This window comes from Macrotis lagotis, chromosome 1 (genome assembly GCF_037893015.1).
Source record: "Macrotis lagotis isolate mMagLag1 chromosome 1, bilby.v1.9.chrom.fasta, whole genome shotgun sequence".
Lineage (NCBI taxonomy): Eukaryota > Metazoa > Chordata > Mammalia > Peramelemorphia > Peramelidae > Macrotis > Macrotis lagotis.
The window spans coordinates 800,254,895-800,282,885 of NC_133658.1; the positions used below are offsets into that span (position 1 = coordinate 800,254,895).

The 27,991-nt window shown below is 39.7% G+C and overlaps 1 protein-coding gene across 3 annotated transcripts in view; it reads left to right on the top strand.

Annotated features, from left to right (window-relative positions):
* The first annotated feature begins 8,029 nt into the window (after positions 1 to 8,029).
* Positions 8,030 to 27,991, top strand: part of SLCO2B1 (solute carrier organic anion transporter family member 2B1) — a 93,334-nt gene continuing 73,372 nt past the window's right edge. Inside the window, exons 1-2 of one of the 3 annotated variants that reach the window (XM_074216877.1) lie at positions 8,030 to 8,262; positions 8,458 to 8,519. In XM_074216877.1, coding sequence (XP_074072978.1) covers positions 8,255 to 8,262; positions 8,458 to 8,519 — 70 coding nt within the window. In that variant the 5' untranslated portion in view covers positions 8,030 to 8,254. Of the gene's footprint in view, positions 8,263 to 8,438; positions 8,520 to 27,991 lie in introns of those variants that run through there. The other 2 variants (XM_074216880.1, XM_074216879.1) reach the window with 2 other exon arrangements.

Here is a 27,991-nt window from a genome sequence, read left to right on the forward strand (position 1 = left end):
AGCAACTAAAAATATATGTTCATTTAAACTGAAGTACCCAAAGTTTATAATAATGATTACTGTTTTTCTGTAAGAGATGCAGTGTTAAAATTTCACAAGTATATGGAAATGATTGACACAAAATAAGTACTTAATAAGTTCTCAGTTTATCTGAAAAGTTTAAGACTTCCAGGGCATCGTCTCTGGTCAAGGTTGTCCAGTGCAGGTGAGAAGATAAACTGGAGAGTAATAGAAGGATTTGTAAGAAAGTTCAATGGAAGAAGGATTCCCTAGAAAAGTCTTTCAAATGCTACTGCTTGCAAGACAACATTGTTCTTATTTCATCTAGCCATGAGACACCAGATCATCTTGAATAAAATGCAATATTGCTCAAGAGTTCAGGAAAAACCAAGTGGATGAAAACAGTTATTATCCTAAGTATGATATAAAATTGGATGGATAATTTATACAGCTGATAGACACTATAGCTAGGTAGTGCAGTAAATAAAGCCCCAGCTATGGAGTCAGGAAGATTTGTTTTTCTGAGTTCAGATCTGTTGTCAGATACTTACTGGGTGACCCAAATAGTCACTTAGCCCTATTTGCTTCTTTTTTCCTCATTGGTAAAATGAACTGAAGAAGGAAATGGCAAAGTACCCTAATATCATTGCCTAGAAATCCCCAAATGGGGCCAAGAAGAGTTGAACATGACTGACAAATGATCGAACAACAAGGTAAATGAACTGACACCAGAATTGAAAAGGAAGAAAGCAGGTTGTATTGTCTTTAAAAAATTATGTAGTACTATTATGACCTCAAACTAATCCACTCTTTAGTATTCATCTGTCTGCCCTTATTTCTGTACTTTTCTTTAAGAAATCCAAATTAGTCAGTGAGTTCTTCCTGCATCCATATGGGTCTCTTTGGATATTATTCTGCCTTTTCTTTCTAGGAATCATATTTTGCTGGGGATTGGGATTTGGAGGGGATGTTGTTGTTCTTGTATATAATTTCTTTCTTGAGAACTTCACATCCCTCTTGAGACTGTTATTTTAAACCTTTCTCTGAATTTTTTGAAGACAGCTTTTCCTTAACCCAAGTAGCCTTTTAAATTATATTCTACTTCCCTTTGCTTTTCCATTATGAATTCCAAGGAAAATCTGTCACTTCCTCCCAAGGTCCCCACCACTTAAATTTTAACAACCAGTTTCCTCTCATTCATCAGAATCAGGTCCAGAATATTTATTTCCCTGTGCACTTACTCTACTTTTTGAAGAATGATATAAGTAAAATTAGTTAAAAAGATATATCAGTTACTCTGCTTTTGAAAAAAAGAGAGTTCTAGTATATGATTGACCAATATATCATGCATGATCTATTTCACAAACTCCTCATCTATTTAATTATTCCTCCCACATTATTGCTTCCGTTTCTCACTCCATTGACTTTTGACCATTAACATTCTTCACCAAGTCTCCACCATTTGATTTCTAAATTTCTTCACATGACCATATCTTCTTAATGTACAATGTTAACCTGCCCTACTTTTTATCTGTGTCTTCTCGATACAGAACCATAATCCAGTTATAGTCATGTTCCTTGGTGTTAAGACCTTTAGTTCATTGTAGAAGGTCAGCCCCTGGGAGTGAATTACACATATCTTTGGTGACTTTTTCCATCAAAGATACATATAGCTTATTGCTCATTGTATGGATCCGTTGGTTCACCAGTGAACCCTGACCTGGGATAATCTGTGTGGCTCCAGAGGTGGTTGTAAAAGGTTTTTCTGATAGAGAAGTATGCAGATTTCTAAGAACAAATATTGTAAATTTACCCAGGAAATTGCAAAACTGGGTCTCCTCTAACCAGTCATTCCTGAGATAAGATTTTTCTATAAAAAGTCTGAGTTTCCAAAAATAAAGTTGTTAGATTTTCACTTCCCACCCTTGCATGTTTCGGTATATTTTTCTACCCAACCTGATTCTTGGAAGTTCATGTCCAGACCCACACCAGAGCTTTTGCGGGAGATAGTTCATCAAATTTATTTCTTATATTGCATATATTTATGCATAAATATTGAAGATCATGGGTGTTGCTATTGGCTCTCTTTTCAATTATTTTCTTTTTAAAATTATCAGCCCTCACTACTATTACTCATCTTTATAAATGATATATGCTCACTATAGTAGATGGTTTGGCAAGTAAGGGGGCAGTTTTCTCCTCTACCCCACTATTCTTCTGTTAATTAAATGAATCTTGAAGTAATTCACAAAATTCCATGGAAATACATTTTTTTCTTTACTCTCAATAGTTGCATACCATTGCTGGTCAAAAATTCATCTTTTGTATACATTTAAGTCAAGATCCTAGAGTCCAAGTCCCATCCCCAGACACCATCTTTTTTTAACCAACTGTTCATTTATTTCCTAAAACTTCCTTTCTCTTCAGAAGTTAGTAGTGGAAATAAAAACATCATTGTCTCTCAGTTTTCAATTTCTTGTCCTGGGTTTTATCATCTCTAACAAGGCTTTCTGACAATAGTTTTTGTCCCCAGGTGAATCTCCAAGAGTAAGTCGTGATCATTAGTCTCTCACATCCTGGATCTTCACATCCTAGATCTGTAATCTGGAAGATAAGAACAATCTATTATTTATGTCACATTGACATGGCTATCCCAGGATCTCTTAGTAGAAAGTTCCTAACCATGAGTTCTCTCTTCTCCTTTTGACCATTAATGAATGATATCAACTACTGGTACCTCTAGATCTTCATCATTGTTCCTGGAAATATATCAACTTGCTTCATAAAAAACCAGAAGTACAAAAGTCAGAACATTAGGAAGAACTAGAACTAGGAAGACCTGAGTTCAGAAACTCTCTTAAATGTTTACTAACTTCATAATGCTTGAGAATCTCTGAACCTTTCTCTGCCTTAATTTTCTTATCTATAAAATGAAGATAATAGCACCCAACTCCCCAGATTGTTGTGAGGATCAAATGAAATAATATATGTAATGGGGGTTTTGAAGACCCTAAAGTATTCCAAAAATGCTAAACACTGTTGCTGCTGCTGCTATAACTATTTATTATTATTATTATTATTATTATTATTATTATTATTATTATTATTATTATTATTATTTCTTGAGAACATTCACCTCCTTTGTCTATGGTAAATGATTTCTTCTGCCATGGGATTGAGCTGTCTTGATTATGAGTAACTGAACAAAATAAAAGTCAATCACTATATATCTAGCTGCTCCAGATTAGCTCATGTTTCTTACTTGCCTTCAGCTCTGTCACCAAATGTTACCTTCCCTGGTCTTTCACTTCTTTCTTTTTTTTTAGTTTTTTTTTTTTTGCCAGGCAAATGGAGTTAAGTGGCTTGCCCAAGGCCACACAGCTAGGTAATTATTAAGTGTCTGAGACTGGATTTGAACCCAGGTACTCCTGAACTCCAGGGCCAGTGCTTTATCCACTGCACCACCTAGCCACCCCTGGTCTTTCACTTCTTAACCAAACTTAAGAATTTTGGTTAATCACTTGGTGTATTTTAGCCTTCAATAATATGCCTATATTTCTCTAAGAATTGTTAGTTTTAATCAACTTACAAGTCCCAATCATGAGAAATGATCCCATTAAAGAAATCCATTTTGATAATGAAGCATTAAGGCAGCTTACAATTAAAATAAAAAAGAATGCAAACCCCTTACAGGAGAGCAAGGCTCTCTTGGTTTTGTATTTGTCTCCTCTCTAACTGGCACTTAGTAAGTTCTAAATGCATACCTTTTCATCTATCCATCCATCCAATTATGCACTGATAACTTCAGAGGTACAAAATTCATTGTGTCATATTCTTCCTCTTTGCCTCTTCAAATTCTTTTTCTTCCTTGTTTCTTCCTGTGACACAGTTTCCATTCTATCTAGGAACATTCCAATCTCTACAATAACTTGGGAGAGTAAAGATTTATTCCTAAAGCACTTTCACTTCCTTTTACATGGTGACTGACTTCCACTGTGCTCATTTCCAGGAATGGCAAGAAATCTATTCTTCCTACTAACCAGCTGGCAGCAACATCCTGGAGGTGGGAGTGGGGGGAGCATCTTGGAGAGAAGTAAAAAGATGAAGGGCTAAGGATCATAGGGATGTCAGTGGTTGGAAGTTTATTGGCAGTCAAGCCCTTGCTCTTTGGGAATAACCATTCCCAAATATAATAGACAAAACAAAACAAAAAAGAAAGGAAGAGAGAGAGTAAGGCAGATGGTATTATTTCCATTTAGCAGATGAGGAAACTGAAAAGAAAGAAAGTCACTCTCTCAGGCTTTCACAGCAAGGAAATAAAGAAGTCCCTTTCCACCTGCCTTTTATTTAAAATGAGGGAGTAGAACTAAGATTGTCTGCAAAGTCACTTTGAGAATAATGTTTAATGGGGTAGAATACTACATCAGACAGAAATCTGGGTTGGGGTAGTCAGAAGACCAGAATTCTAGTTCCAATTCTGCCACTGACTTGTATGATCTTAAATAAGTCTCCTCTCCTCTCTGGGCCTCAGTTTCCTTCTCTGTAAAATGATCAGATGATTCCCCCAAAAGCATCCCCTCTCCTGCTCTTCTTTCCTTCTCCTTCCAGTAAGTACTGAGCTTTTAGGCATGAGAAAGGACTGGATTCTAATCACTGGCATCTAGTAATCATGTATCATGGGCAGTACTTTTGAGAAAGGGGATGTAACTTGATTCTTCATCTGTGGAAAGAAGGGGTCAGGCTCAATGTCATCTAAGGTTTCTTCTAACTCTAGGGTTCTAATTCTATGAACCTAGATTTGCAGCTGTAAAATGGGGATGATAATAATTACTTCAAAGGACTGTCAGGAGAAATGAGTGAGATAATAAATGTAAAAATGCTTTGTAGGACTTAAAAACTACTAAATTCAGATTGGTTATTTGTTATTTGGTGCATGGAATCAAGGAACTTCAGTCTCCCTCAATACTTTAAAGACTCAAACTCACATTTTTTTTTCCTTCTGACATAAGGCTGTAGCCAAAGGCCCTAAGACTCTGACCAACATCTAGTCCAATTCTGTTATTCATAGAGGAAGAAACTGAGGTATATGTAAACAGAGGTGCTTTGTCATCTCTCTGCCATAAACTTTCCCTGTGATCTTGGTTTCTAGGACTCAGTCTCTTCTTCAGTAAAATAGAAATCATTTTAGGAAATTAGAACTAAGACCCTTAAACCCCTAAGTCAAGGGCTATTTCCTGGAAACCATATTGTCAGTTTATCAATCAATGAACACTTATTAGCATTAATTGGCAGTGAGATGGTACAGAGAATCTGGAATCAAGAAAAACTGAGTTCAAATCAGGTCACAGATTTTTAGTATTTTTGTTACTCTTCACAAGACATCTTACCTCAGTTTGCCTCAATTTTCTCATCTCTAAAATGGGGTTAATAATAAAATCTACCTCACTATTGTGAGGATAAAATCAGATAATATTTTTAAAAATTCACTTATGGTTGTGCCTGTAACATAGTAGGTACTGTTTAAATGATTATTCTTTCCCTACTTAGAATAAGTGCTGGTCATACAAAAAAACAGTAAGAGATGTTCTCTACTCTCAAGAAGCTCACAATCTAATGAATGGGAAAAACAAGATGCAAAACAACTTTAATACATTCATATCTGGCCTGAGATACTTCCCAGCTGTGTGATCTTGGGCTAGTCATTTAATCCTGTATACCTCAGTTTCTTCTATAAAATGAGATTGAGAAGAAAATCACTCCAATGTCTTTGGCAAGAAAACCCCAGATGGGATCACAAAGAATCAGACGTGACTGCAATGACTGAACAACAATACAAGATGGGATAATAATACTTGCATCCCTTATTTTTTAGTTTTGCACCTTCACTCTTCTGCATATTTACCAGGTGATGATCTTATTCTTACAGAAGATGTCTGTAAAATAGGAAGATTGTAGTCAATCCAGTTCTAAGATTCACCTGAGATATCATTTGATTCAGTTATCTTGTTTTACAGGTGATGAGAGTAAGGTCAGAGAGGGAATTAATTTGCTCAAGGTCACACTTCTGAGATCCAGTCCAAGACCTTTGCCACTTCAGAATTGGTTTAGGCTCCTACCTAGGGATATAATCTTGAGACAATTATTTAATCAGTTTTTGAATGTCCACTATATTTCAGTTACCAAATCCTTCTTCTTCTATGGACTGGTTTATTGATACATCAAATGAATGTGGGTTTAGTAAAGAGTGTGGGGCCTCAGTAAAAGAAAATAGGTTTCAATAAAGAGAATGGGGACTCACTGATGGAATATGGAATGGAGCCTCAATGAAAGAACAGGGGCTTGATGTAGAGAATGGGTCCCCAAAAAGGGCTCACTTATGGGATGTGGTGTTGGAAAGGCTGATGAGGGTTCTGCAAGCAGGTAGGGGTTTGTGAGCAGACAGGGGCCCTCTGAAAAGGGAGAGTCTACATAAGGGGAACAAGGACTCATAGGGAGATAAGAACTCAGTGAAGAGGACTGGGATTCATCAAAGAGATGATAATGAGAGCTCTATGGGGATGGGATCTTAGTAAAGGACTGAGGTCTTAAAAAGAGGAAGAGAGGTTTAGTGAAGGAATAAATGCCCTTAGATCTGACTGTGGCTTAGGGATGTAATGTGTTTTAGACCCAGGGGGACACAGAAAGGGATGTGGGTGAAAAAGGGGGGCATAGGAACTCAGTGAAGGGAATAAGGGTTTCAATGAACAGGGTGAAGACTAAATGTGATGATAATCAGTGAGAAGGGTGATTCAGCGATACAACTGGAGCTCCTTCAGAAGGATTTGTGAGCATTTGGGAGTTCACGGTTGGGGGGGGGGGGGGGGGGGGGGGGGGGGGCTCAAAGAGGAAGAGGATGACTCAGTAGTATGATGGAAGATCAGTGAAAAGAATAGAAGCTCATTGACAAGATGGGACTTCAGTATGGGGACTTAGTGAAGTGATTGAAACTCACTGAGAGGAATGAGAGGAATGGGTTCCACCTTGAGTGGGCTAATAGGTTAATGGGTATTATGAGACCCCAGTGAGATTAGGGCTAGCAGGTTAGAAGGGGTCCTATTATGATAATGAACGATAAAGAAGGGAGATGAAGGATTGGAAGTTTGTGTAAAAAGGAGAGCTCAGAAAAGGGATGGAATCTCAGGAAAATGGGTAATAACTCAACAAGGAACAAAGAACTCTCAGAAGGGATTAAAGACTGATAAATCCCATGAGGTCTCAATAATGGGATGGGAGTTCAGTAGAAGCATTGAGCAAGGGGGGCTGAGGTTCAGTGATAAACATGAGGTCTCCATGAAGGGATAAAAAGCAAATAAGAGGCATGAGCATTCTCATAGAGAGTGGGGCTTAATAAAAGGAATGGGATTTCAGATTTATATTGGGGGGCTCAGTAGGGGGTTTGAGGATTCAATGTGGGAATGGTGGTGGGTCCTTAGGGATATCCATGAGGGCTCTATTTGGAGTTGAATTTTCAGGAAAGCATGGGGCTCACTGAAAGGAATGGGATGTCAGTGAGGGCACTGATGGGGGTCTCAGTAAGCAGGATGTTGACCAAGTCACACAATCGGAGGTCAATGAGAATAGTGTTTTAGTTATAGAAACAGAAATGGAGGGTGGGGTGGGACTCAGTGATTTAATGAGGGTTCCGTGTGGATATAGGAGGAACTTAGTGAGGAGCTCGATGAGTAGGACATCCTTCTTAGGGTTAAAAAGAACCTGATCCCCAGAGAAGAGACTTATAAACCCCCTAGTTTGGAAGAGAGAGCAGTATCTCTATCTGTTCACATCACCTGGCCTCACATTGATGGCCTATTGATTCCCCCAGATCTGATCAGACATCCCCAGGTCATTCTCTCCATTTTCTGCCTCAAAGGAGAAAGCACTGGCTCAAGAGAGCTGAAGAGGGAGCCTAAGGGCCAGCCCTAGGGGCGTGGCTGCTGCTCCCTGGGACCATCCCAACCACAAACCCGCCTTCTCCACTCTGCGGCTCAAAGTTTGAGCCAGGAAGAGACAGAGGAGGGGATGAGCGGAGAAGCCCAAACTTAGGGAGGCAGAAGGAGATTCAGAAACAGAGGAGGGGAGTGGGAGAGGACGAAGGAGAAGGACACAGAAAGATTCAGGGAATTACAGAGAAAGTAAGACAGAAACAGGAGAGACACAGTGTCAGACAAAAGTGTAGGCGAAAAAGGGGCAGAAACGGAGGCTAGTGAAAGAGTGAATGAACAAGTGAGTTTGAGCAAAGCTGTTCTTTCTAATGGGGAGGGAGCATCTTTGTAACATTTGACAGACACTTGTCAAACCTGAAATCCCACCGTTTCATTTTTTTCTCCCTCTTACACACACACACACACACACACACACACACACACACACACACACACACACACGGTTTGACTCTAAATGTGAAGCCCTTTCCCCTAGGAATAACCCCAGAACTGCCAAGCAGGTTCAGATCAGCGCCAGCAGCATAAGACGAAGCTCTGGTAAGTGTGAAAAGAGAGACTGCAGCCCCGGGGTGGCTGGAGGTGGGAACGGGGAGTCGGAGAGTGAGAGCACCCGGCTGCCAAGCCCTGGGGAGGGAGGTGGGGGTTGGTGTGAGAGGGAAGTGGGAAGGCTCAGGCTGTCAATCCCAGCTTCGCTGTTGAGGGGTCCTAGTGCAGAGACAGAGAGGCAGAGGAAAGACAGATGGACTCAAAACAGAGAGGTGACAGGCAGGAGGGACAGTTTGTAAAAGGGAGACAATTACTTTTGTAGTGCAGAGTGCTTTTGTCAAAATCTAGTGAAGTGAAGGTGGCTAGGTGGTGCAGTGGATAGAGCACCGGCCCTGGAGTCACGAGGACCTGAGTTCAAATTTGACCTCAGACACTTAATAATGACCTAGCTGTGTGGCCTTGAGCAAGCCGCTTAACCCCATCTGCCTTGCAAAAACCTAACAAAAGAAAAGAAAAAAATCTAGCATAATAGTTATGGCATTTTAACAGAAAAAGGAAACTGAGTCTGAGAAAGGAGAAATGATTTGCCACCTCATGATTGTTTAAATTCAGTGCTATTACCCCTATAGTGTGAGCTAGACTGGGAAAGAGAGACAGAGATAGAGACAGATAGAGACACAGAGAGAGACAGAGACAGAGCTAGAGGCAGACAGACAGGGACCCAGAGAGATAGAAACAGAGAGAGAGAGACTGGGTAGAAGAGAAGGGGGGAGGGGGGAGGGGGGATTAGAGAGAATCAAATGGTGTAAAGAAAAATTGATGTGATGTTGCAATTGAAATGAAGAAAAAGACAGTAAATTCAAAGAGAATGCCAGAGGGTCACTGGTGTTTAGGCTCATGGGAAAAGAGGAGGGGAAGGGAGAGCCCGGGTGGAGCCCAGGCCTGGGAAGGGCGGATGGCCAAGGAACAAAGGCCTCTCAGAAAGTGAAAAGGACTGGAGGCCAAGGTGGTTAAGCAGTCAACCTTGAGCTTGTATCCCTGAACTTACACCTTGGCTGGGAGCCATCCACTGACAGGAGAATGTAACCAATTTAGCAGGGGCAGGGCCTAACTTGCCTCCCAGAGTCAGAGGAGAGGGCTTTTTGCCCAGAATTTATAGAGCATTGCAGGGCCAGAAAAAAAAAACCGAAAACTGAAAATCCAGTTTTTAAACTGTAGCAAGAGAAACTTAAGGAAGACTCAAAGAATAATAGAGATGAACTCTGAATTTCTCACTTGATCCACTGACCAAAGGGCATAGGATTCAGAGCCAGAAGAAACCTTAGAAATCATTGACATTTTATAAATGAGGCCCAGATGGGGCAAGTGACTTGTTTAAGGTCATAAAGGGTAGAATCAGCATTATTCTCTAATGATAAGCAAAGGTATATTGTTCCTAGGTCAGTTGACAGAACTGGAACATTTGAACCCAGAGAATAAAAAGTACACAATGGACATGATGAATGTCTTCAGATGTGTTAAGACTGTGTCAGCTGGGCCAAGTCACTGATCCTCTCAGAGACCTGCCCTGTTTGTTAGCCTTGGATCTCATAGTACCTACCTCATAGGTGTGTTGTATCCATTGAGACAATGGATGGATCAGTCCTATCATTACTATTCTTTTTGAGGCAAATGGAACAGGTTTGTTTGGCCTGTCCATAGATGGCAAGATGGCATGACTAGGCATGATGGGAGAAAGTTTGCAGTTACAAATTCCACACTATGTAAAGAAACACTATCATAATTGTTACTGGTTGTTCAATTGTATATATTGCTTTAGGATCCCATTTGGGGTTTTCTTAGAAAACATATTGGAGTGGCTTGTCATTTCCTTCTCCAGTTCATTTTATAGATAAAAGGAAACTGAGGTAAACAAGGGTAAATGACTTATCCAGGATCACATAGCTATTATTAAGTGTCTGGGGCTGGATTTGAACTCAGTTCTTGCCCAGCATTCTGTCCACTTTACCAATAGAGTGGAGCCCTCTAAAACTGGAATTATTTGCCTTCTGGGGGTGGTGAGAGGTAGGTAGATAGTAGAAAAGGAAGATGATGATGAGTTCTGCAGATAAGGATAGATTATTATTTTGAGGGGACACTGTACAGAGGATCCATGTTCAAGTATCGGATGCTCTCTGAGATACAGTTAAGTGTCACAATAGCAAGAGTGCTGACCCTAGAACTAGGAAGACCTGAGTTCTTATCTTGCCTCCAATACTAACTGTGTGAACCTGGGCAAGTTACTTGACCTCTTGGTCTCAGTTTCCTCATCTGTAAAATGGGATTAATTAAAGCATCAGCTTCCCAGGGTTGTTGTGAAGTATAAATGAGATAATATTTTTTCAATGATCTGCAAATCATAAAGCCCTATGTAAATCCTAATATTAGTTATTGGGCTTTCTAGTTCTAAAATTTCATTCCCTGACTTTCCCCATCCTTGAGTCTATCCCTCTCTTAAGATGCACATTCTCTCTGGTAAAGTTTTGAGAGTTCTACATTTCTCGTCCCACCCCACCCCCAACCCCCCCCAACTCCAACCCTGGATGTGTTTGGGGCACAGGAAATGTTTGGCCAATGGGTTTTTTCCATTCTTCTCTTCCTGGCAACCTCCCCCTTTCTTCCAGTTCAGATACCTGGTGTTTCCCTCTTCCCCTGCCCAAGGCAGAGGTCATGCTCTCCTTTCTCAGACAATGAGACCCACTAGCCCAGCAGAAATGCCCTGCTTGGGAGAAGCACTTCCTCTCAGTCTTGGCCTTTTCCTATTCAGGCTCAGATGCTTCCCTGAAACCATTCCACAAGGGAACATATTACAAATCTCTCTCACTTACAGAAAATTTGCTATAAACTGGAAAAAGTCTTGGCTTGGAGTTAGGCAACCTAGGGTTGAAATTGCAATTCTGTTACTAACTAGTTGGGTACTCTTGGATAGGTTATTTCCTTCTGGGCCTTAGTTTTCCCTTCCATAAAATAGAAATGAAGATAATATTTGTTCTTAGTCTTAGTTTTTAGTCTGCTTCTCTTACAGGACTCTTCTCTTATGGAATGATAAAATGAAATGATTTGCATGAAAGTCCTTTATAAACTCCTAAAGCTCTTCCTTTAGCAGGATCTGTTCGGCCATGCATACTGAAGAATTCTATAGAGATGTGAAGGATTATTCTAGCTGTTGTTATTATGGTTTCTGATTCCAGCTCTCTGTCACTTACTTAGTATGTGACCTCTCTAGGCCTGAGTTTCCTTCCCTATACAATGAGTAGGATAACTCCTGCCCTGCCTCTTTCTCTGAGACATTATATAATTAATAATAATAGCTAGCCTTGTAAAGAATGTAAAGCTTTTTACCTATATTATTTCATTTGATTCAGTCCTCTGAGGTAAATGCAATTATTATCTTTATTTCAGAGAAGGAACCAAGACTTTGGCTAAGTGAGTTGCCCAGATTCACATAACCAATAAGAATCTAAGACAAGTAGGTGACACAGTAGTAGATACAGTGTCAGACCCGGAGGCAGGAAGACTCAACATCATGAGTTCAAATCTGGCCTCAGATTTGAGACTTATTAGCTGTATGACCCTGGAAAAATCAGGGTTTGCCCTGTTTGCCTTGGTTTCCTCATCACATAAAATGAACTGAACAAGGAAATAGAAAACCACTCTAGTATCTTGTCAAGAAAACCCCAAATGGGGTCACAAAGAGTTGGATACAACTGAACAACAACAACAAATATTGTATTATTTTTATTTCTTTTATTAACATTTCCCAATTATGTTTTAATATGGTTGGATGCACCAGGGATTGTTGGGGACCCCTGTGAGTTTGATGCCTCTGATCTTCCAGGTCTGATATTTCTGATTCAGTGGAAAGATTCAGATGACTTGGGCTCAAAACCTGACTGCTACTTACAACTTTGGATGAGTCAGTCAGTCAGTCAATAAATATTTGTTAAGTACCTACTATGAGCCAAACAAAATACTAGGGGGAAAAAAAAAGAAAGAACAATGGTCCTTACCCTCAGAGAGCTTAAAATTGAATAGGGGAAGACAATATACAAAAAGAAACTAAAACTGGTGGCAGAGGCAGAGAAAGCATTTTGTTAACAGAGAGTGATAGAGAAGCCAAAAATGTCTTCATCTCTCTTGGGTTTCAGTTTCCTCATCTGTAAAAGGATATAAGTTGGGCAAAATGAATCTTAAGACTCTTTCCCTCTGGACATCTGAGGGATCCTCTCATCCTTAAGTCCCTTCCAAATCTAATATTCTGAAATTCTACTAGAAAAGACATTGCAAGACTTTGAGCAAGGGTGAGATTGTGTAGGTTCAGGCTGTAGAGACAGCAATCGATTATGGGGAGGACCAGTGCAGGCTGGGGCAGTCAGGCAAGTTTGTACTGAGAAAGTGGAGGAGGAGCATTGGACCAGACATAGAGTCCTGCTTTTGTTGTTTGCTGTTCAAGTTAGAGCAAGTTTCTTCGTTCTGGCACATAAAATGTTTTCTAAATATTGATTGATTACATGATTAATATGGATCTGTGTTTAGCATGATTTCTTTGTGTTGGGAGGGGGAGGGAAGGGAAGGGAGGGAGGGAGAAAAATGTAAAACTCAAAACGTAGAAAAAATGATTGTTGAAAACTACTTTTGCATATAGTTGGAAAAATAAATAAATAAAATATTATTTCCTTCAAAAAATAAACTTCCATTCTAGTGATTGTCAAAAACAAATAAATAGGGGTGGCTAGATGGCACAGTGGATAGAGCACCGGCCCTGGAGTCAGGAGTACCTGAGTTCAAATCCAGCCTCAGACACTTATTAATTGCCTAGCTATGTGGCCTTGGGCCAGCTACTTAACCCCATTGCCTTGCAAAAAAAACCTCAAAAAAACCCAAAATAAAACAAAAACAAATAAATAATGATTGATTAATAGCCGGCTTGGTCTAGATGACTTCTAAGTTCTCTCCTAGCTCTATCTTTTCTTGACTCAGATGGGTGGTTTAGTAGGGTAGAGCTCTAGACTTGGAGTCCAGAAGACCTGAATTCAAATTTGACCTCAAATATTAGTAATGTGACCCTGAGTAAGACACTTACCTGCTGTCTGCCTCAGTTTCCTCATCTGTAAAATGGGAATAATAATAGTACTTCTGTTGTGGGGACCAACTGGATTAATATTTATAAAGTGCTTGTACAGTATGCAGTACTTAGTAGGTCCTTAATAAACATTTATTTCCTTCCTTCCTTCCTTCCTTCCTGACTTCCTTCTTTAAGGAAGAGAAGAATTCAGAGTTGAGGGAAGAAAGGGGAGGACTATGACCTTCTGTGGGAGTGCCTTAGCTTTGGGGCCAACCTGTACAGAGGCACTGATGTGGACAGTGGGTTATTGTGAGTGAGAAATAGCAAAGAGTGTAAAGTGAAAGAAGAGGAAAAATGTTTAACAACCCTAGGAAGGAAGATAAGATCCAGGAACCAGATAATGAAAGGCTTTCAATGCTAAACAAAAAATATTTGTAGAGGGAGAGGTGGAAGCCACTGCAGATTTTTGAAAGGGATAGTGGCATAGTCAGATTTGCATTTCAGGAATTTCACTTTGCCAGTTTGTCATAGGATGGATTGCAGAAGGAAAAGATTTAAGGCAGAGAAACCAATTATGTGGCCAAGATGGTAGTGGTGTGAGTGGAGAGTAGTCAATGGAAATCAAGAGATGTTGTGGAGTCACTCAACAAACTCTAGAAAGAATTTCTTGACCTATTAACAAAAATATCACAAACTCAACAAACACATAAGATCCCCCCAAAAGGGAAAAACGATCAGTCAATGCTTTTATTTATGGGGGCCTTCAGAAAATGAGTCTTTTGAATTTGGGAGAGTGTCTTGGAAGGCTTAAGGATGAATTGGGTGGAATGTGTGAAGTTATAGGCTATATAGACCAGTTCCCTAGGTAAGCTCCAAACAAATCCCTTAAAAAAAATTGATACACTAATGCACATGAGCAACTTTTACCAGACTGTTTGTTGTAAAAGGGAGAAGGGTGGGAAGGGAAGGTGCTAGAAAAATGTGTAAATTAGAAATATGCAAGTGGATGATTGTTGAAAAACTTCCATAACATGTAATTGGAAAAATAAAATATTAATTTTTTAAAAGCAGATAATCTAAAATTCCTCAAAGTTAGAAGTCAGAATATTTCTCTCTACCCTCTTCTCACCCTTCATATATGTTATGTTTTGTGGATAAAAAGTGTTAGCATGGGTCAGGGGGCTGAGTCTGGATTGGGGTTCCAAGGAATAAAAATCCCCTCCTGCCTGAGGAATCTCAGCTCCCTGACCTTCCCTGGAAACTACCACAAACTGCATGATTTCTCTGCAGACCCCACCCCCAATCTGCCAAGGCTACTCCAGGCCAGGCAGCAACAGCTGGAAACAGCATAACAGCAGGACTTCAATGAGGTCATTGCTCTTCCTGTGGGACCACCCAGTGGGTCTACTGAAAAGAAATTTCCCTGATGTCCCCAATCCCTCCCTCCTTTCCCTTAACAGCTGCTGCAGAATGGACCAAGTTTCTAGGCCTCTCGCTTATTCCTACTTCGACCCAGTAAGGGGGCCTTTTGTCTAACCTGGAAGTAGATGAGCTTTAGTCTTGCTCCAGACTTTGGTGTCCCTTATAGTGGAAAAGGTTGGGTTTGCATTCAGTAGAGTCCTAACTTTGTTACTGATGGGCTATGTGACTTCATGCAGATCACTTCCTCTCTCAGGGACAGCTTCCACTTTTGTAAATAATAATAAAGCTATTCTGAGGAAACAATAATAAATCTCTATATAAAAACAAAAGAGAAAAAACTTGCCCTACCTACCACACAAGGTTAATGTTCAGGAAATACTTTCTAAATTATAAACATTATGGAAATGTGAGATGTGAAGCAAGAAAACAATCCATAAGCATTTTTTAAGCACCTACTGTATGACACCCCAGGCCTGATGCACAATGACCCCAGCTGGCTACCCCAGAGGAGATGGGTGCATAGATATAAACAAAATTAGTAGTAAATGATGAGAAAGCTGGACATTAGCAAGTCAGGCGATCAGGAAAGGGTTCCTGTAGAAGTTGGGGTCTGGGAGGAAACTGAGACTTTCAAGAGGTAGAGGAGAGGAGGCCTTCCAGACCAGGGGAATAGCTGGTACACAGGCAAGGAGATGGAAGGACTGTGTATAATAAGCACAATTTGGCTCAATAGAAGACCCATGAATGAGGCGTGAAAGGTTGACTGGGGCCAAATGCTGAAGTGCTTTACAGGCACAACAGAGAAGTTCATCTTTGTAAGAGAACCACTGGAGTTTATGGAATTGGGTGGGTGACAAAGTCAGATGAATTAGAATGAGGAGCATCTTGATGCAAGGAAACCAACTTTTAGAATAGTCCAGAAGGTTTGAATTCCAGTACCTGTGAGTGGAGCAAAGGGACTGTTGAATAGAGATTCTGTGGAGTATAAATGGCAAGACCTGGCAAATGGTTGCATGTGTGGTCTGAGGGAGGCTAAACTATCCACTCACAACATATACCACAAGGAGGTTAAAGATAGATGGAAAAGACTCATATGCACAAAAATATTTTTGGCAGTGTTTTTGTGGTAGTTTTAAAACACACATACACAGCAACAACAACCTGGAAACAAAGTGAAACCCCATCAGTTGGGGAGCGGCTGAACAAATTGTGGCATTTGAATGTAATGGAATATTAATTCATGAACTAGGGCAGTGACTGTGTGAGTGGAGAGAAGAGACTGTATGAGAGAGATATTGTACAGATAGAAATGACTAGATCTAACTAACTCATTGGATACGCATGATAAAACCAGTTGACTAGGATTGATGGTGATGCCCTCGAGAGAAATAGGGAAGTTTGGAAGAAGGATAGGTTTAAAGGAAAGGTACTGGGTCCTGTTCTGAATAAATTCATTTTGATATATATTTTGGAGCTATCTTTTTATCTATTTATCTATCATATGTTTATCCATTATGCATTCATCTATCCAACTACCATTTATCATCAGTTCTTCTGTTTATCTTTCAGTCTATCTATCTAATTTTGAGACAAGTTCTCTTTAGAGGTATGGGTGGGATTGATCTTTTTAAAAAATAAGTAATGTCAGAACTAACTAAGATTTTAAAGACCATTTAATGCATAAGGTTCTTGGCCTAGGGTTGTGGTCAGGTATTGATAAACTTGAACTAGAAAAAAAATCACATCTTTATTTTCAATAACCTTTAGCAAAATTTTACATTTCCATCAATAATGAATTTTTAAGAGAACACAGACTGAGGTATTCATGGGCTTCTCTAGATTGCCAAAAGTCTCCATGACAGAAAAAAGACCTCTAGTCTAGATACAAGGGTGACTAGGTGGCACAGTGAATAGAGTGCCTGGCTGGAGTCAAGAATTCTTCTCTTTATGTATTCAAATTTGGCCCCAGACACTTCCTAGCTGTGTGACCCTGAGTAAGTCACTTAACCCTGTTATCTCAGTTTCCTCATCTATAAAACTGAACTGGAGAAGGAAATGCCAAATCACTTTAGCATCCTTGCCAGGAAATCCCCAAATAGGGTCAGGAAGAGCTGAACACAGTTGAACACAACTGACCAACTATAATAAAGGCTAGGTAGAAGAACCCGCCCAGCTCTAATACCCTATTTTCTAAGTTCCCTTTTAACTATGACATTCTCTGTTCTAAGTATTCTTTTAGTTCTAACCTGGGTATCTATAAAAGAGTAAGTAGGGGCAGAGCCTGACTTTTGAATATCTAGAGGAGAAATTTCATCTATCTATCCCAACCAGGCAGCCAATTTAGCATTTAAATTAACTTTCCCAAAGTATGAGTTATGAAAAGGGAAATTTCAGACTTGGGTCTTGCATAGGAACCTCAGTGATCAAATGCACAGGAAATCTAATAAAATGAAACACTGTGAAGTCAAACTTAGGTTCAAAAAATCATCTTCACAGTACAAGATAAGAGACATTTGACTAGACAGTCATTCCTCTTTTTAAAAATCTGGGAATTTTAATGAATTGAAAGTGCAGTAGACAACAGAAGTTTGATGTTACAGCCAAGAGCTCTCAAGCAATGTTAGGTTGCATTATGTCTGATAGTTTGTTTAGGACTAGGGGTTATAATGCTGTCCTCTGCCCTGGTCAGATCACTCATGGAATTCTATGTTCAGTTCTTAATGGCACAGTTTAGAACACTGGAGAGTGTCCACAGAAGGACAACCAGGATGGTGAAGGAACCAGAAACCACGCCATATGGTTATATCATTGGTGAAAGAAACTAAAAGTGAGTCCAGGGGGTGCAAAACATCAGTCATGTCAAAAATGACAAAATTATTTTCATGGAAGAACAGGTTTTGGTTAAGAAGTTTACTGGAAAAAGCAAAAAAAACAAGAAAAAGGACTTTTTCTGTCAATTCATTGGCCTATGGCTTACACATTTAAATGTTTGCCCTTCCTCAGTTCTGTAAAGTCCCTCCACCATCTGATGATGGAATCATTCTCAGTAGTTCATAAAGCAGATTCAAATTTTCCATACTCATTTGTCAGGTTTGAGTGACTTTAATTTATTATTAGCAATTTAGTTCTTCCTTATTACCTCCTTGAATTTTAACTTGATGGTAACTATATTTTGTCTTCTCCTCTCCATCCTAAGGAATATTTTTCTTAGATTGAAGTCATGGACCTGAGATCCTCTACCACTTACTCCCTGTGTGATTCTGTGACCTTCCAAAATGAGGAGACTGGATTGAAAATGATTTCTAGCTCTAAATCTATTATGCTGTGAACCATGAACAAGCTAGCCATCTTCATATATTTGAAGAGTTATCCCACAGAAAAGGAACTAGGCTTCTTCAGTTTAACCCCAGAGAGCAGAATAAGGCACAACTGGTAGAAGCTGCAAGTAGACCAATTTGAACTTGACATGAAAGGAAACTATCCAATGATTGGGACTGTACAAAAGTGGCAAGATCAGCCTCAGGAGGCAATGAGTTGTTTCTTACTTGAGGACTTCAAGTAGAGTCTAAATGACCACTTGTCAATTGTATTTTCATTGACTTCCTTTTCATGTTTATAAGGCCATTGAGGTCTCTTCAGCTCTGAGATTCTGTAATCCCAAGCAGTTACAGAGTGACCCAAGGCATTTGGGGGAGGGAAGCATTATTTCCAGCTGGAGAGATCAGAAATTCAAAGTATAGGGGGAACATAAACTGAGAATTAGAAAGAGAAATTTAAGGTAAGGAGAAATAATAAATTTAAGGATGAAATCAGAATAGATTCTAGGCTCCAAGGTGGAAAATATAAATATATGAAAATAGGAGAAGGCAGGAAAATGAATAGTTTGTTTCAGGGAGGAGTTTTCAGTAATTTAAGACATTGTGTAATTTCCCAAAGTCAGTCATAGAGTCATGGATTTTGATTTGGAAGGGATATCAAAAACCATTTGGTCTAACCCCTTCATTTTACAAATGAGGATCAGAAAAGTTAAGAGACTGGCATTTGTGGAAGATAGATTGAAGAAAGAGATTGGAGGCAAGGAAATGAGTTGAGGCTAGTAATCTGGGTAAGAGGTGATGAAATCCTACTTTAGGGTAATATTAATGGGAGTGGTGAAGGAGGAACTAGATATGTGAAAGTATTGTGGAGGTAGAATGGACAAGATTTTGCAACTGATTAGATGTTGGGGTTGAGGAAGAGTGAATAGTGAAAGAAGACTCTGAAATCTCAAAAATGAGAGGGTTGGATTGGATAATGAGTTTGGTTTTGAACATATGGAGTTAAGGGTGGTTTTGGGACATCCAGACATCTGGCAGGCAAACTGGAAATTGAAAGCTAGAACTCATAGAGGGAAAGGGACTTGAAAAGAATATTGGAGTCATTAATAGAAAAGAGATAATTAAACTATGGGAGTGAATGAAATCCTTCTGAAAGAATTCAAGCAGATGACTCTGAAAAAGGACTGGAGATTCTGGATACTGAGGAGAGATGAGATGTATAGTTGTCCACAAGATGTTAGGGATCTTCCTCTAGTTCTTTTCATATTGCACAGAAATGCAATATGGCACACATGGGCTCCCCTTTGCTCTTGTCACATTACCACAACTACCTCTTTCCTTTCTGGTCAACTGATATACTTTACATCCCTTCTCTTATGCAATTCTTAGCTATTAATGTCTTTAGTAATAGATGCTCACCATGTGCACACACACACACACACACACACACAACCATGCACACTGTCTTTTGATTGACTTCAATTCTTGGGAGACCAATCTCAGTATTCCATAAGCTGAAGTGCTATAATATCACCATAAGATTTTGTTGTTAAAGAGATAAGCTTTTGGTTCAAGAAGAAACTTGGAGTTATTAAAATTACTGTATAATTTCCTAAAGATAAACATAAAATTCATAGTTCTAGAACTAGAATGAGCCTCAGAGGTGAAGTAGTTCAATCTCTCCATTTAAGATACAAAGAAACCTTGAGGCCATGGAGATCCATTGACTTGTCCCAAGTTCATGAAGGCACTCAGAATCAAATAAAAGATTTGAACTCAAGTCCTTAGACTCCAGATTCGTTTTACTGTAATCCACGGCCTTTAAACTACCTTCTTTTCTCCTTCCTGTACAAATCTGGGCCCACTTTATTGCCCAAGTTCAGAGTCCAGAGTCCAGTTTGAATATATGTTTTGATTGACCTGTCTATGGATAACCTGCTCACCTACATATCATAATTTGATAATTTTATAGATAAAAAAGCTGAAGCTCTAGGAGACTAATTGAATTACACAAGGCCACACAGTTTCATAGGCAAAACTGATTCCAGATCTAAGCCTTCTTTGCACCACCCTATGCTGACTTTTGTGTGTGTGCATGGGTCATTTCCCTACTCAAATATAAGATACTTGAATGATAGAGATTGGCTTATTTTTCTCTGTCTCTTTATTAGCTTGTCACAAGACAAGACATTACACAGAGTAGGTACTCAATAAATATTTATAAGCTACAAATTAACACAAGCTGGGACATGTTGGTCAACCTGTGAGGAAGACTTGGAGAAAGTCAAAAGAAGAAACTCTGAAGAGGGTCCTCTGGATACAGAGGCCCTCAGACTCTTGAGGAAGCTGAATGGCATGTTTGGCATTAGTACAATTCTTAGAACATAGAATGGTAGAGATGAAAGGACATTTCAAATATAGAACACAGACCATTAAAGCTTGAAGGGACAAAGACCTTACAACATAAGATATACACTGGTGGAGATTAAAAGATCCTTAAAACAAAGAACACAAACTGTTAGAGTTGAAAGGGACAAGGAACCTTAGAATATAGGACAAGAACATTAGAGATTAAAGGACCCTTAGGAAATAGGATATAGAACATTAGAGATGAAAGAGTCCTTAGAACATAGATCATAACCTGAGCAATTGAAAGGATAAAAACCCTTAGAATATAGGAAAGAGAACATTAGAGATGAAAGGACCCTTAGAACATGGAACATAAATTATAAGAATTTGAAGAGACAAAGACTTTTAAAGCATAAAACATAGCTTGTCAGACCTGAAAATGACCTTAGAACATAGAACGTTTATTCAAAACCTTTAGCAAGCACCCACTGTTCAGAGCACTTATTCTTTTCAGTGGGAAAGATACAAAATTTAGATGATATTGTCCAGAGCCTCATGGAGCTTACAAATGAGCAAGTAGGAAGACATGAACACAGATGACTAATACCTATTATCAGGATAAGTACACTAAATAGGTGTGAATAAAGTGTTTCTGAGGGTCTAGGAGGAAAAGGTTGGTGCTGGTCAGGAAGATATAAGACTTCCTAAAGGTTTTTCAGTTAGGTCTTTAACAAAGAGGAATTCAACAGATGACAAGGAAGAGGAAGGATCTTCCAAAAGCACAAAAACTGCATAAGCAGTACCTTGCTGGGGTTGGAGCATTGTCCAGGTCATCCAATGGATAAAGTATGTGGAGGGGAGTCATATTAGAGAGGCTTGCAAAGCTAGGATAGTATCTATGATGGAGAGACTTGAATGCAGGCAAAGGAGTTTGAATTTTATTTAATAGGCAAAAGAAAGCCACTGAAGACTTTTGATTAGAAGTGTGATATGATGGAATCTCTATATCATTTTTCTGTCATAGGGCTCAAAGCTAAGATGGGGGGGATGCAGTGGAGGGGAAGATCTCTCCAGATGAAGGCTAGTTTAAGAGTCTGGGCAATAATTGATAATGAGAACTTGTATGATCAGGGGCAGAAGGGAGGCTGATAGAAGATTTGTTGGCCAAGTGGAATTGAGAGAAGGTACTAATGGGAAGAGAGCAATCTCTGGTTTTAGTGAGAAAGAAACTGGAGCTCATTAGAGAAGGGAAGGAAAATGACTCTTCCAAGATTCTCTCTCTCTCTCTCTCTCTCTCTCTCTCTCTCTCTCTCTCTCTCTCTCTCTCTCACACACACACACACACACACACACAGAGAGAGACACAAACCAGGAGCAACTAGGTCCTCTTTCCACCTCTTGTACCTGAAATTTAAGGAAAGTTCTAGGGTAGGGAGGCTAATGAAGTGAAAGAGAGAGATGGGAGCATGGCTTAAATGACATTGGCTCTTGGAGGGTGAGAAGAATCCAGAAAGTATAGGCATTTGAGGCCAAGGAGATGTCAGCTTCAAAAAAAAAGTTCCTTAATTCTCAATTCCTCAACACCATCTCCCTTATTCCCTTCCTCCCCCAGGACATTTGATCTTATTCTTGAGAAGTGATTGGCACAAAAAGGGAGGATGTATAGAAGAACACCGGTTGTTTTGTTGTGTTTAGTTATATAGCACTTACAAACCCTTATGATAATTTCAAGCCCTGGAGCTTGCAGTAGCAGCTCAGGGCTAGGAATAAAGAGATTTGGGCTAAAGTTTCAGCTTGCTGTGTGATGGTGGGCAAATAACTTCCCTCTCTGGGCCTCAGCTTTGGTTTCATAGAACATCAGAAGTTCAGCCTTTAAGTCAAGCCCTTTATTTTTAATGAATGAACAAATCCTCAGGATTACTTAGGCTGATAAGTAGCAATGACAGGATTCAAACTCAGGTCCTTAGTCTCCAATTTCAAAACTATGCCACACTATTACTCCTATCATATGAGTAATAATAAAAATAGTATAACATAATAACTAGTATTTACATAGAACTTTAGGGTTGGCCAAGGTTTTTATATGTAAACTCATTTGATTTTCGCAAGTCAGGTACTATTATTATCACTGCTTTCATCGATGAGGAAACCAAGTCACATAGAGGTTAAGCAAATTATTTAGGGTCGCATAGCTTTTAAGTGTCTGAGACAGAATTTGAATGCAGGTCTTCCTAACTCCAAGTCCCAAGCTCTGTCCACTATACCACCTAGTTAGGGAAGGAAGTATTTCTACTGAGTAGGGGGCAAAGCCCCAATCACAAGGTTTCAGATTTTCAGTCACCAAACTGCCCAACTGTTCTTGATCACTAGCACAAGGCAGACTGGACCCCTCTCTTAAAATCTGACACCTAGTGCCCACCCCACGAAGCCATCCCAGACCAGCCCCAAGATATTCCACCATTTACTTATTCCCAGTTTCAAGAATTTCCTCCTTCTTTTAATCACTCCTGTGGAGTGGAAAGAGACCTTAACATCTCTTCCTACTCTAGTCCATCCTCTACTCATCTATCAAATTCATCTTCCTAAATCTCAGATCTGACCATGACATATCCCTTATTCAATGAACTTCAGTGACTTCCTATTCCCTCCAGGACCAAGTATAAAATCCTCTGTTTAACTTTTAAAGCTCTTTGTAATCTTACCTCTTCCTACCTTTCCAGTCTTCTTGCATCTTAAACTCTCCCATGTATTATTTGATCCAGTGACATTGAATTCCTTGCTGGTCCTCAAACCAGATTCTTCCATCTCTATTCCTTTTCTCTGGTTGTCCCCATGTCTGAAATGCTCTCTCCCTTTTCATTTCTCCTCCTGGCTTCCATGCCTTTCCTTAAGTCATAAATCATTATTTTCTACAAGCCTTTAATATTTCTGTCTTTTCTCCACTGATTATCTCCAATTTGCTGGGTTGTAGCTTGATTATACATAATTATTTGTGCATTGTCTTCCTCATTAGACTGTGAGATCTTGGAAGGCAAGGATTGTTTTTGCCTCTTTTTGTATCTCCAGGGCTTGGCACTGTGCCCCTCAGCATATAAAAAGCCTTTAATAAAAGTTCCTTGAATTATGTTTTACTCTTAGTCTGAGAAGATGGCTACCTGGAAACTTTCTGGGAAGTATAGGGTGCCCTTTCTTTGGAAGAATCTTAGTGCATAAGGCCTCAGTTGTTGACCAAGTGGAATTGAGAGAAGGTCCTAATGGGAAGAGAGCAATCTCTAGCTTTAGAGAGAAGGAAACTGGGGCTCATTAGAAAAGAGAAGGGGAGTGACTCTTCTGAGATTTTCCAGATCAAATACACTTGGCAAAGAGTCGGGGGCTTTCCAGATGGAGAACAAAGGTAGGGAGCAGGGAAGTAATTCCTTGCCGGGAGTCGCTTCTTCTTAGGAACCCTGGCTCAGATTATCTGGTCCCAGGAAGCCAGACTTGGGAGGCTTTCAAGTGTTCTGACTTCCTTGGCAGTAGGCTCTTTTTTTTTTTAGTTTTTTTTTCTTTTGCAAGGCTTAAGGGTTAAGTGGCTTGCCCAAGGCCACACAGCTAGGTAATTATTAAGTGTCTGAGGTCAGATTTGAACTCAGGTACTCTTGACTCCAGGCCCAATGCTCTATTCACTGTGCCACCTAGACACCCCGGCAGTAGACTCTTACCCATTATTCCTCCTGCATTATAATAGAAATTTTGGTATACTAAAAGTACTAGAGACAACCTGCTAGTCAGGCCAGCTAACTGACAATTGATGACTAACTGATTGGAAGGACTGAATGATCAACTTTTTAACTAATCAAACTATGGACTGACTAATTGATGATTCTTATGGTCCAGAGGAAAATTCTATCTCTTCCCTTTCATTCTCCTGAACTTTTAGACCCTGGCATCTATCCCCAGGAAAAGATCATATAAGTTATCTATTAGATTAGTTCCAGGTCTCTGAAGATTCTTAATTAAGATAGGCAAAGGACAGAGAACAGGAATGAAAGATAATAGCAATCAGGACTGGGGTAGGCAGGATGTATAAGAGCTGGGGAAATGGGGAACTGCTGGGTCATCACTATGGGGAGGGGATCCTTCCCCTAGGTCCAGCCTTAGGAAGACTGGCGATGGATTTGGGGCTAAGTTGTCACCTTTGCTACTTTCAGACTTGAAGGCTCACTGGGATCCAGTTCTTGTTGACCCCACTCCCATCCTGGGGCATGGGTCTTTCTGAGCACTGGGAATTTCCTATTGGCTAAAATCTCCCCCTCCTAATTGCCCTTCCATTCCCATTATGGCTCACCTTTGCCATTATCCCCGATGATTGGCTTCTGCTCTAGCCCAGGAAGCCCAAGTTCAAAGTTCTGTGAGTTCCATGGATTTTACTCCTACTTCTGCCCTCATACACTGATTGACCCAAAGCAGGTTCAAAACCAGTTTGATTGTATTGTAATGATAATAATAATGAAAAATGCTATGGCATACTAGCTAGAGCATCAGCCTTGAAGTCACAAAGTCCTATGTCTCATTCATTGGTTGGGTGATCATGAGAAAGTCATTCTTTGAGGACTCAGTGTGGCAGATGAGTTAATCTGCCTTGGTGAAGCATTCTTTCACATTGGAAGTTTCCCACATGGATAAAATCATAAGTCCTGACAGCATTAATGATAATAGTTCATTTTGCAAGCATTTAAAGGTACACATAGCATTGTTCCTGCAACAGCCCCATGAGGTTGGTAGTTCAAAGATTATTATTCTTATTTTATGGAAGGAGGGAAGAAGGAAGGAAGGAAGGAAGGAAGGAAGGAAGGAAGGAAGGAGGGAAGGAAGGATGAAATCTGAAATAACTAAGGAATAAAGGGCTTAAAATTCTGAGCATATCAGTTTATAAAGTATTGCATGCCATTGCATGCCAGGGAACACAATGGAAACCTTACTTCCCTCCTCCTTTCCCAGTAAAATAAAAGGAAAATCTGGATTATTGTTAAAAAAAAAAAAAAGAAAAGAAAAACATGCATGTCGATTTCATAACAAATTGGGACCTGGTCTCCTCAACTTGGCATTAGGTCCTCAATACAGGGAGAGGCAGATTTTATGCATTAAAAGAAAAAAATTAATAGAATATAAACTAGGATACAGGTAATGCAGTATTTAGAGTTCTGGACTTGAAATCAGGAAGATCGGAATTCAAATCTAGTCACAGACATTTACTTAGCTGGGTACTATTCCAGTGTCTTTTGCCAAAAAAAAAACAAAAAAAAAAAAACGAACAACCAAGCGGTCACATAGTGTCAAGTGTAATCTAACAACAAAAAACAAGACACAAGATTAAATAGTCTGATTTCTAATTGGAGAAAAGATAGGGGAATTTCCAGGTTGGGAGGGGGAGAGCAAACAGGTGCAATTTCCTGAAATCAGAAAAAAAGGTTCCCCACACCCCCTAAATTTCTCTACTCTAACAAAGGAACATGGAAACAATAACTGATTGACCAGTATGGGGTCAATTTTCAGATGGACAATTAGATTGCTTGAGATGTATAATTATTTGAAAACTCCTTATGTCAGATCTGACCAGGTTTCTGGTCAACATAACCTAGGTCTAAGTGTCTCTACACAAGAGGTAGAGGTGATTCAGTTTTCCTATCATGCAGGGAGAGGTTCAAACAATACAATGAAACTTTCTCCCAATTTCCACACATGAATACATTTTTCTCACAAGACTTTTGAATAGTTAGACTTTTGATTAGGAAGAAAACTGAACTAGATCCAGAATTGAATCACAAGATGGAATCAATTTGGGTCACACAATTCCAAGGAAGGAGAAGAAAGAAGGAAGAAAGGGAGGGAGGAAAGGAAAAGAGAGAGGGAGAAAGGAAGAGAAGGAGAAAGGGAGGGAGGAATGGAAGAAATAAGTATTTATTAAGAACCTACTATATAAGTCACTGTTAAATACTTTACAAACATCTCTTTTGATCCTTACCACAACCCAGTGAAGTAGGTGCTGTTACTATAGTCCATTTATAATTGAGGAAATAGAGACAGAAATATTAAACAACTTTCCCAGGGTTACACATCTAGGAAGTGGCAGATCCAGGATTCAAACATAGTTCTTCAGGCCCCCTGCTTTAATATTCTTTCCACTACATCCTTATTAAAGCATCAGAACAAGTAAGCTGGTTCCTGGCTTCTTATTCACTCTCATCCCCAATTTCTCCAGGTCAGTTTATGATTCCATCTCCTTCCTAATATACAATCTAACATCACTACAAGTTTCAAAGTGCCTCCTTACCCCTATCCTAATAGCATGTTACTATATACCAGAATTATCTATGTTTGTATTGCATCCTCCCACACTCTTTGTGGACAAATTCCTTGTCTCATCTCTATAAACTTTTCCTCTCTCTCTTGGTTCTAGCATGATGCTCTGAATGTAGAAGGGGCAGAAGTTAAACTGAATAGATGGGTTTTTACAATAGTGAAAAACTGAGTCCCAGAAAAGGGAAGTGATTTACCTTAAAGTCATACAACTAGGAGAAGTCAGAGGTAGGCTTTGAACCCTGTGTCCTGACTCTGGGTCAAATGCTGCCTCTCTAGGAAATACTACTAGCTGTATAATCCTGGACAAGTGACTCAACTTCTCTCCCCTTTTCTGTAAAATGAGGATGATGCACTACCTACCTACCTACCTCACAAAAATATGAGGAAAGCACTGATAAAAAATAAGTGCTATATAAATGATAGTTATTAGGGAGGTCTTCTACTCTAACTCCTTCATTTTAAAGAGGCTACATTGGAACCCAGAAAGAGGAAAGAAGGTGTTGGCAAGCAGCATAACAACCTACTGGGAGACTCACAGACTCATAGACAAGGTTTCTTTATTACACTATGGGAGGGAACACAGTCCTGGAAGCTACTACAGTTTATGGAGGGAGGAAAATGGATGCTATAACTAGAGAAGGTGTTTCCTGACCCTTTGAATTTGTTGTGTGAGTTTGAGGGGAACTGAATAAGGGAGAAATTCTGGGAGGAGGCAAAGAGAGTCCAGGAATTGAGAGGAAGAGGGACAATGCAGGAGACTTCCTTAAAGGGATTTTTCCTCATATCTTTGTAAGATTGCTAGTACATTATCCCCATTTTACAAAAGAGGGTCAGATAAGTTGAGTTACTTGTCCAGGGTTACATGTCTCCTAGAGAGGCAGCATGGGGTAGGTGGCTTCCGGATAGAGCCTGGAGGAAGTCTTAGCTAGACTGTTCACTGGGCTTTCCAGGGAGACAAGCAAACTAGTATTCCCAGCAGATAACATCAC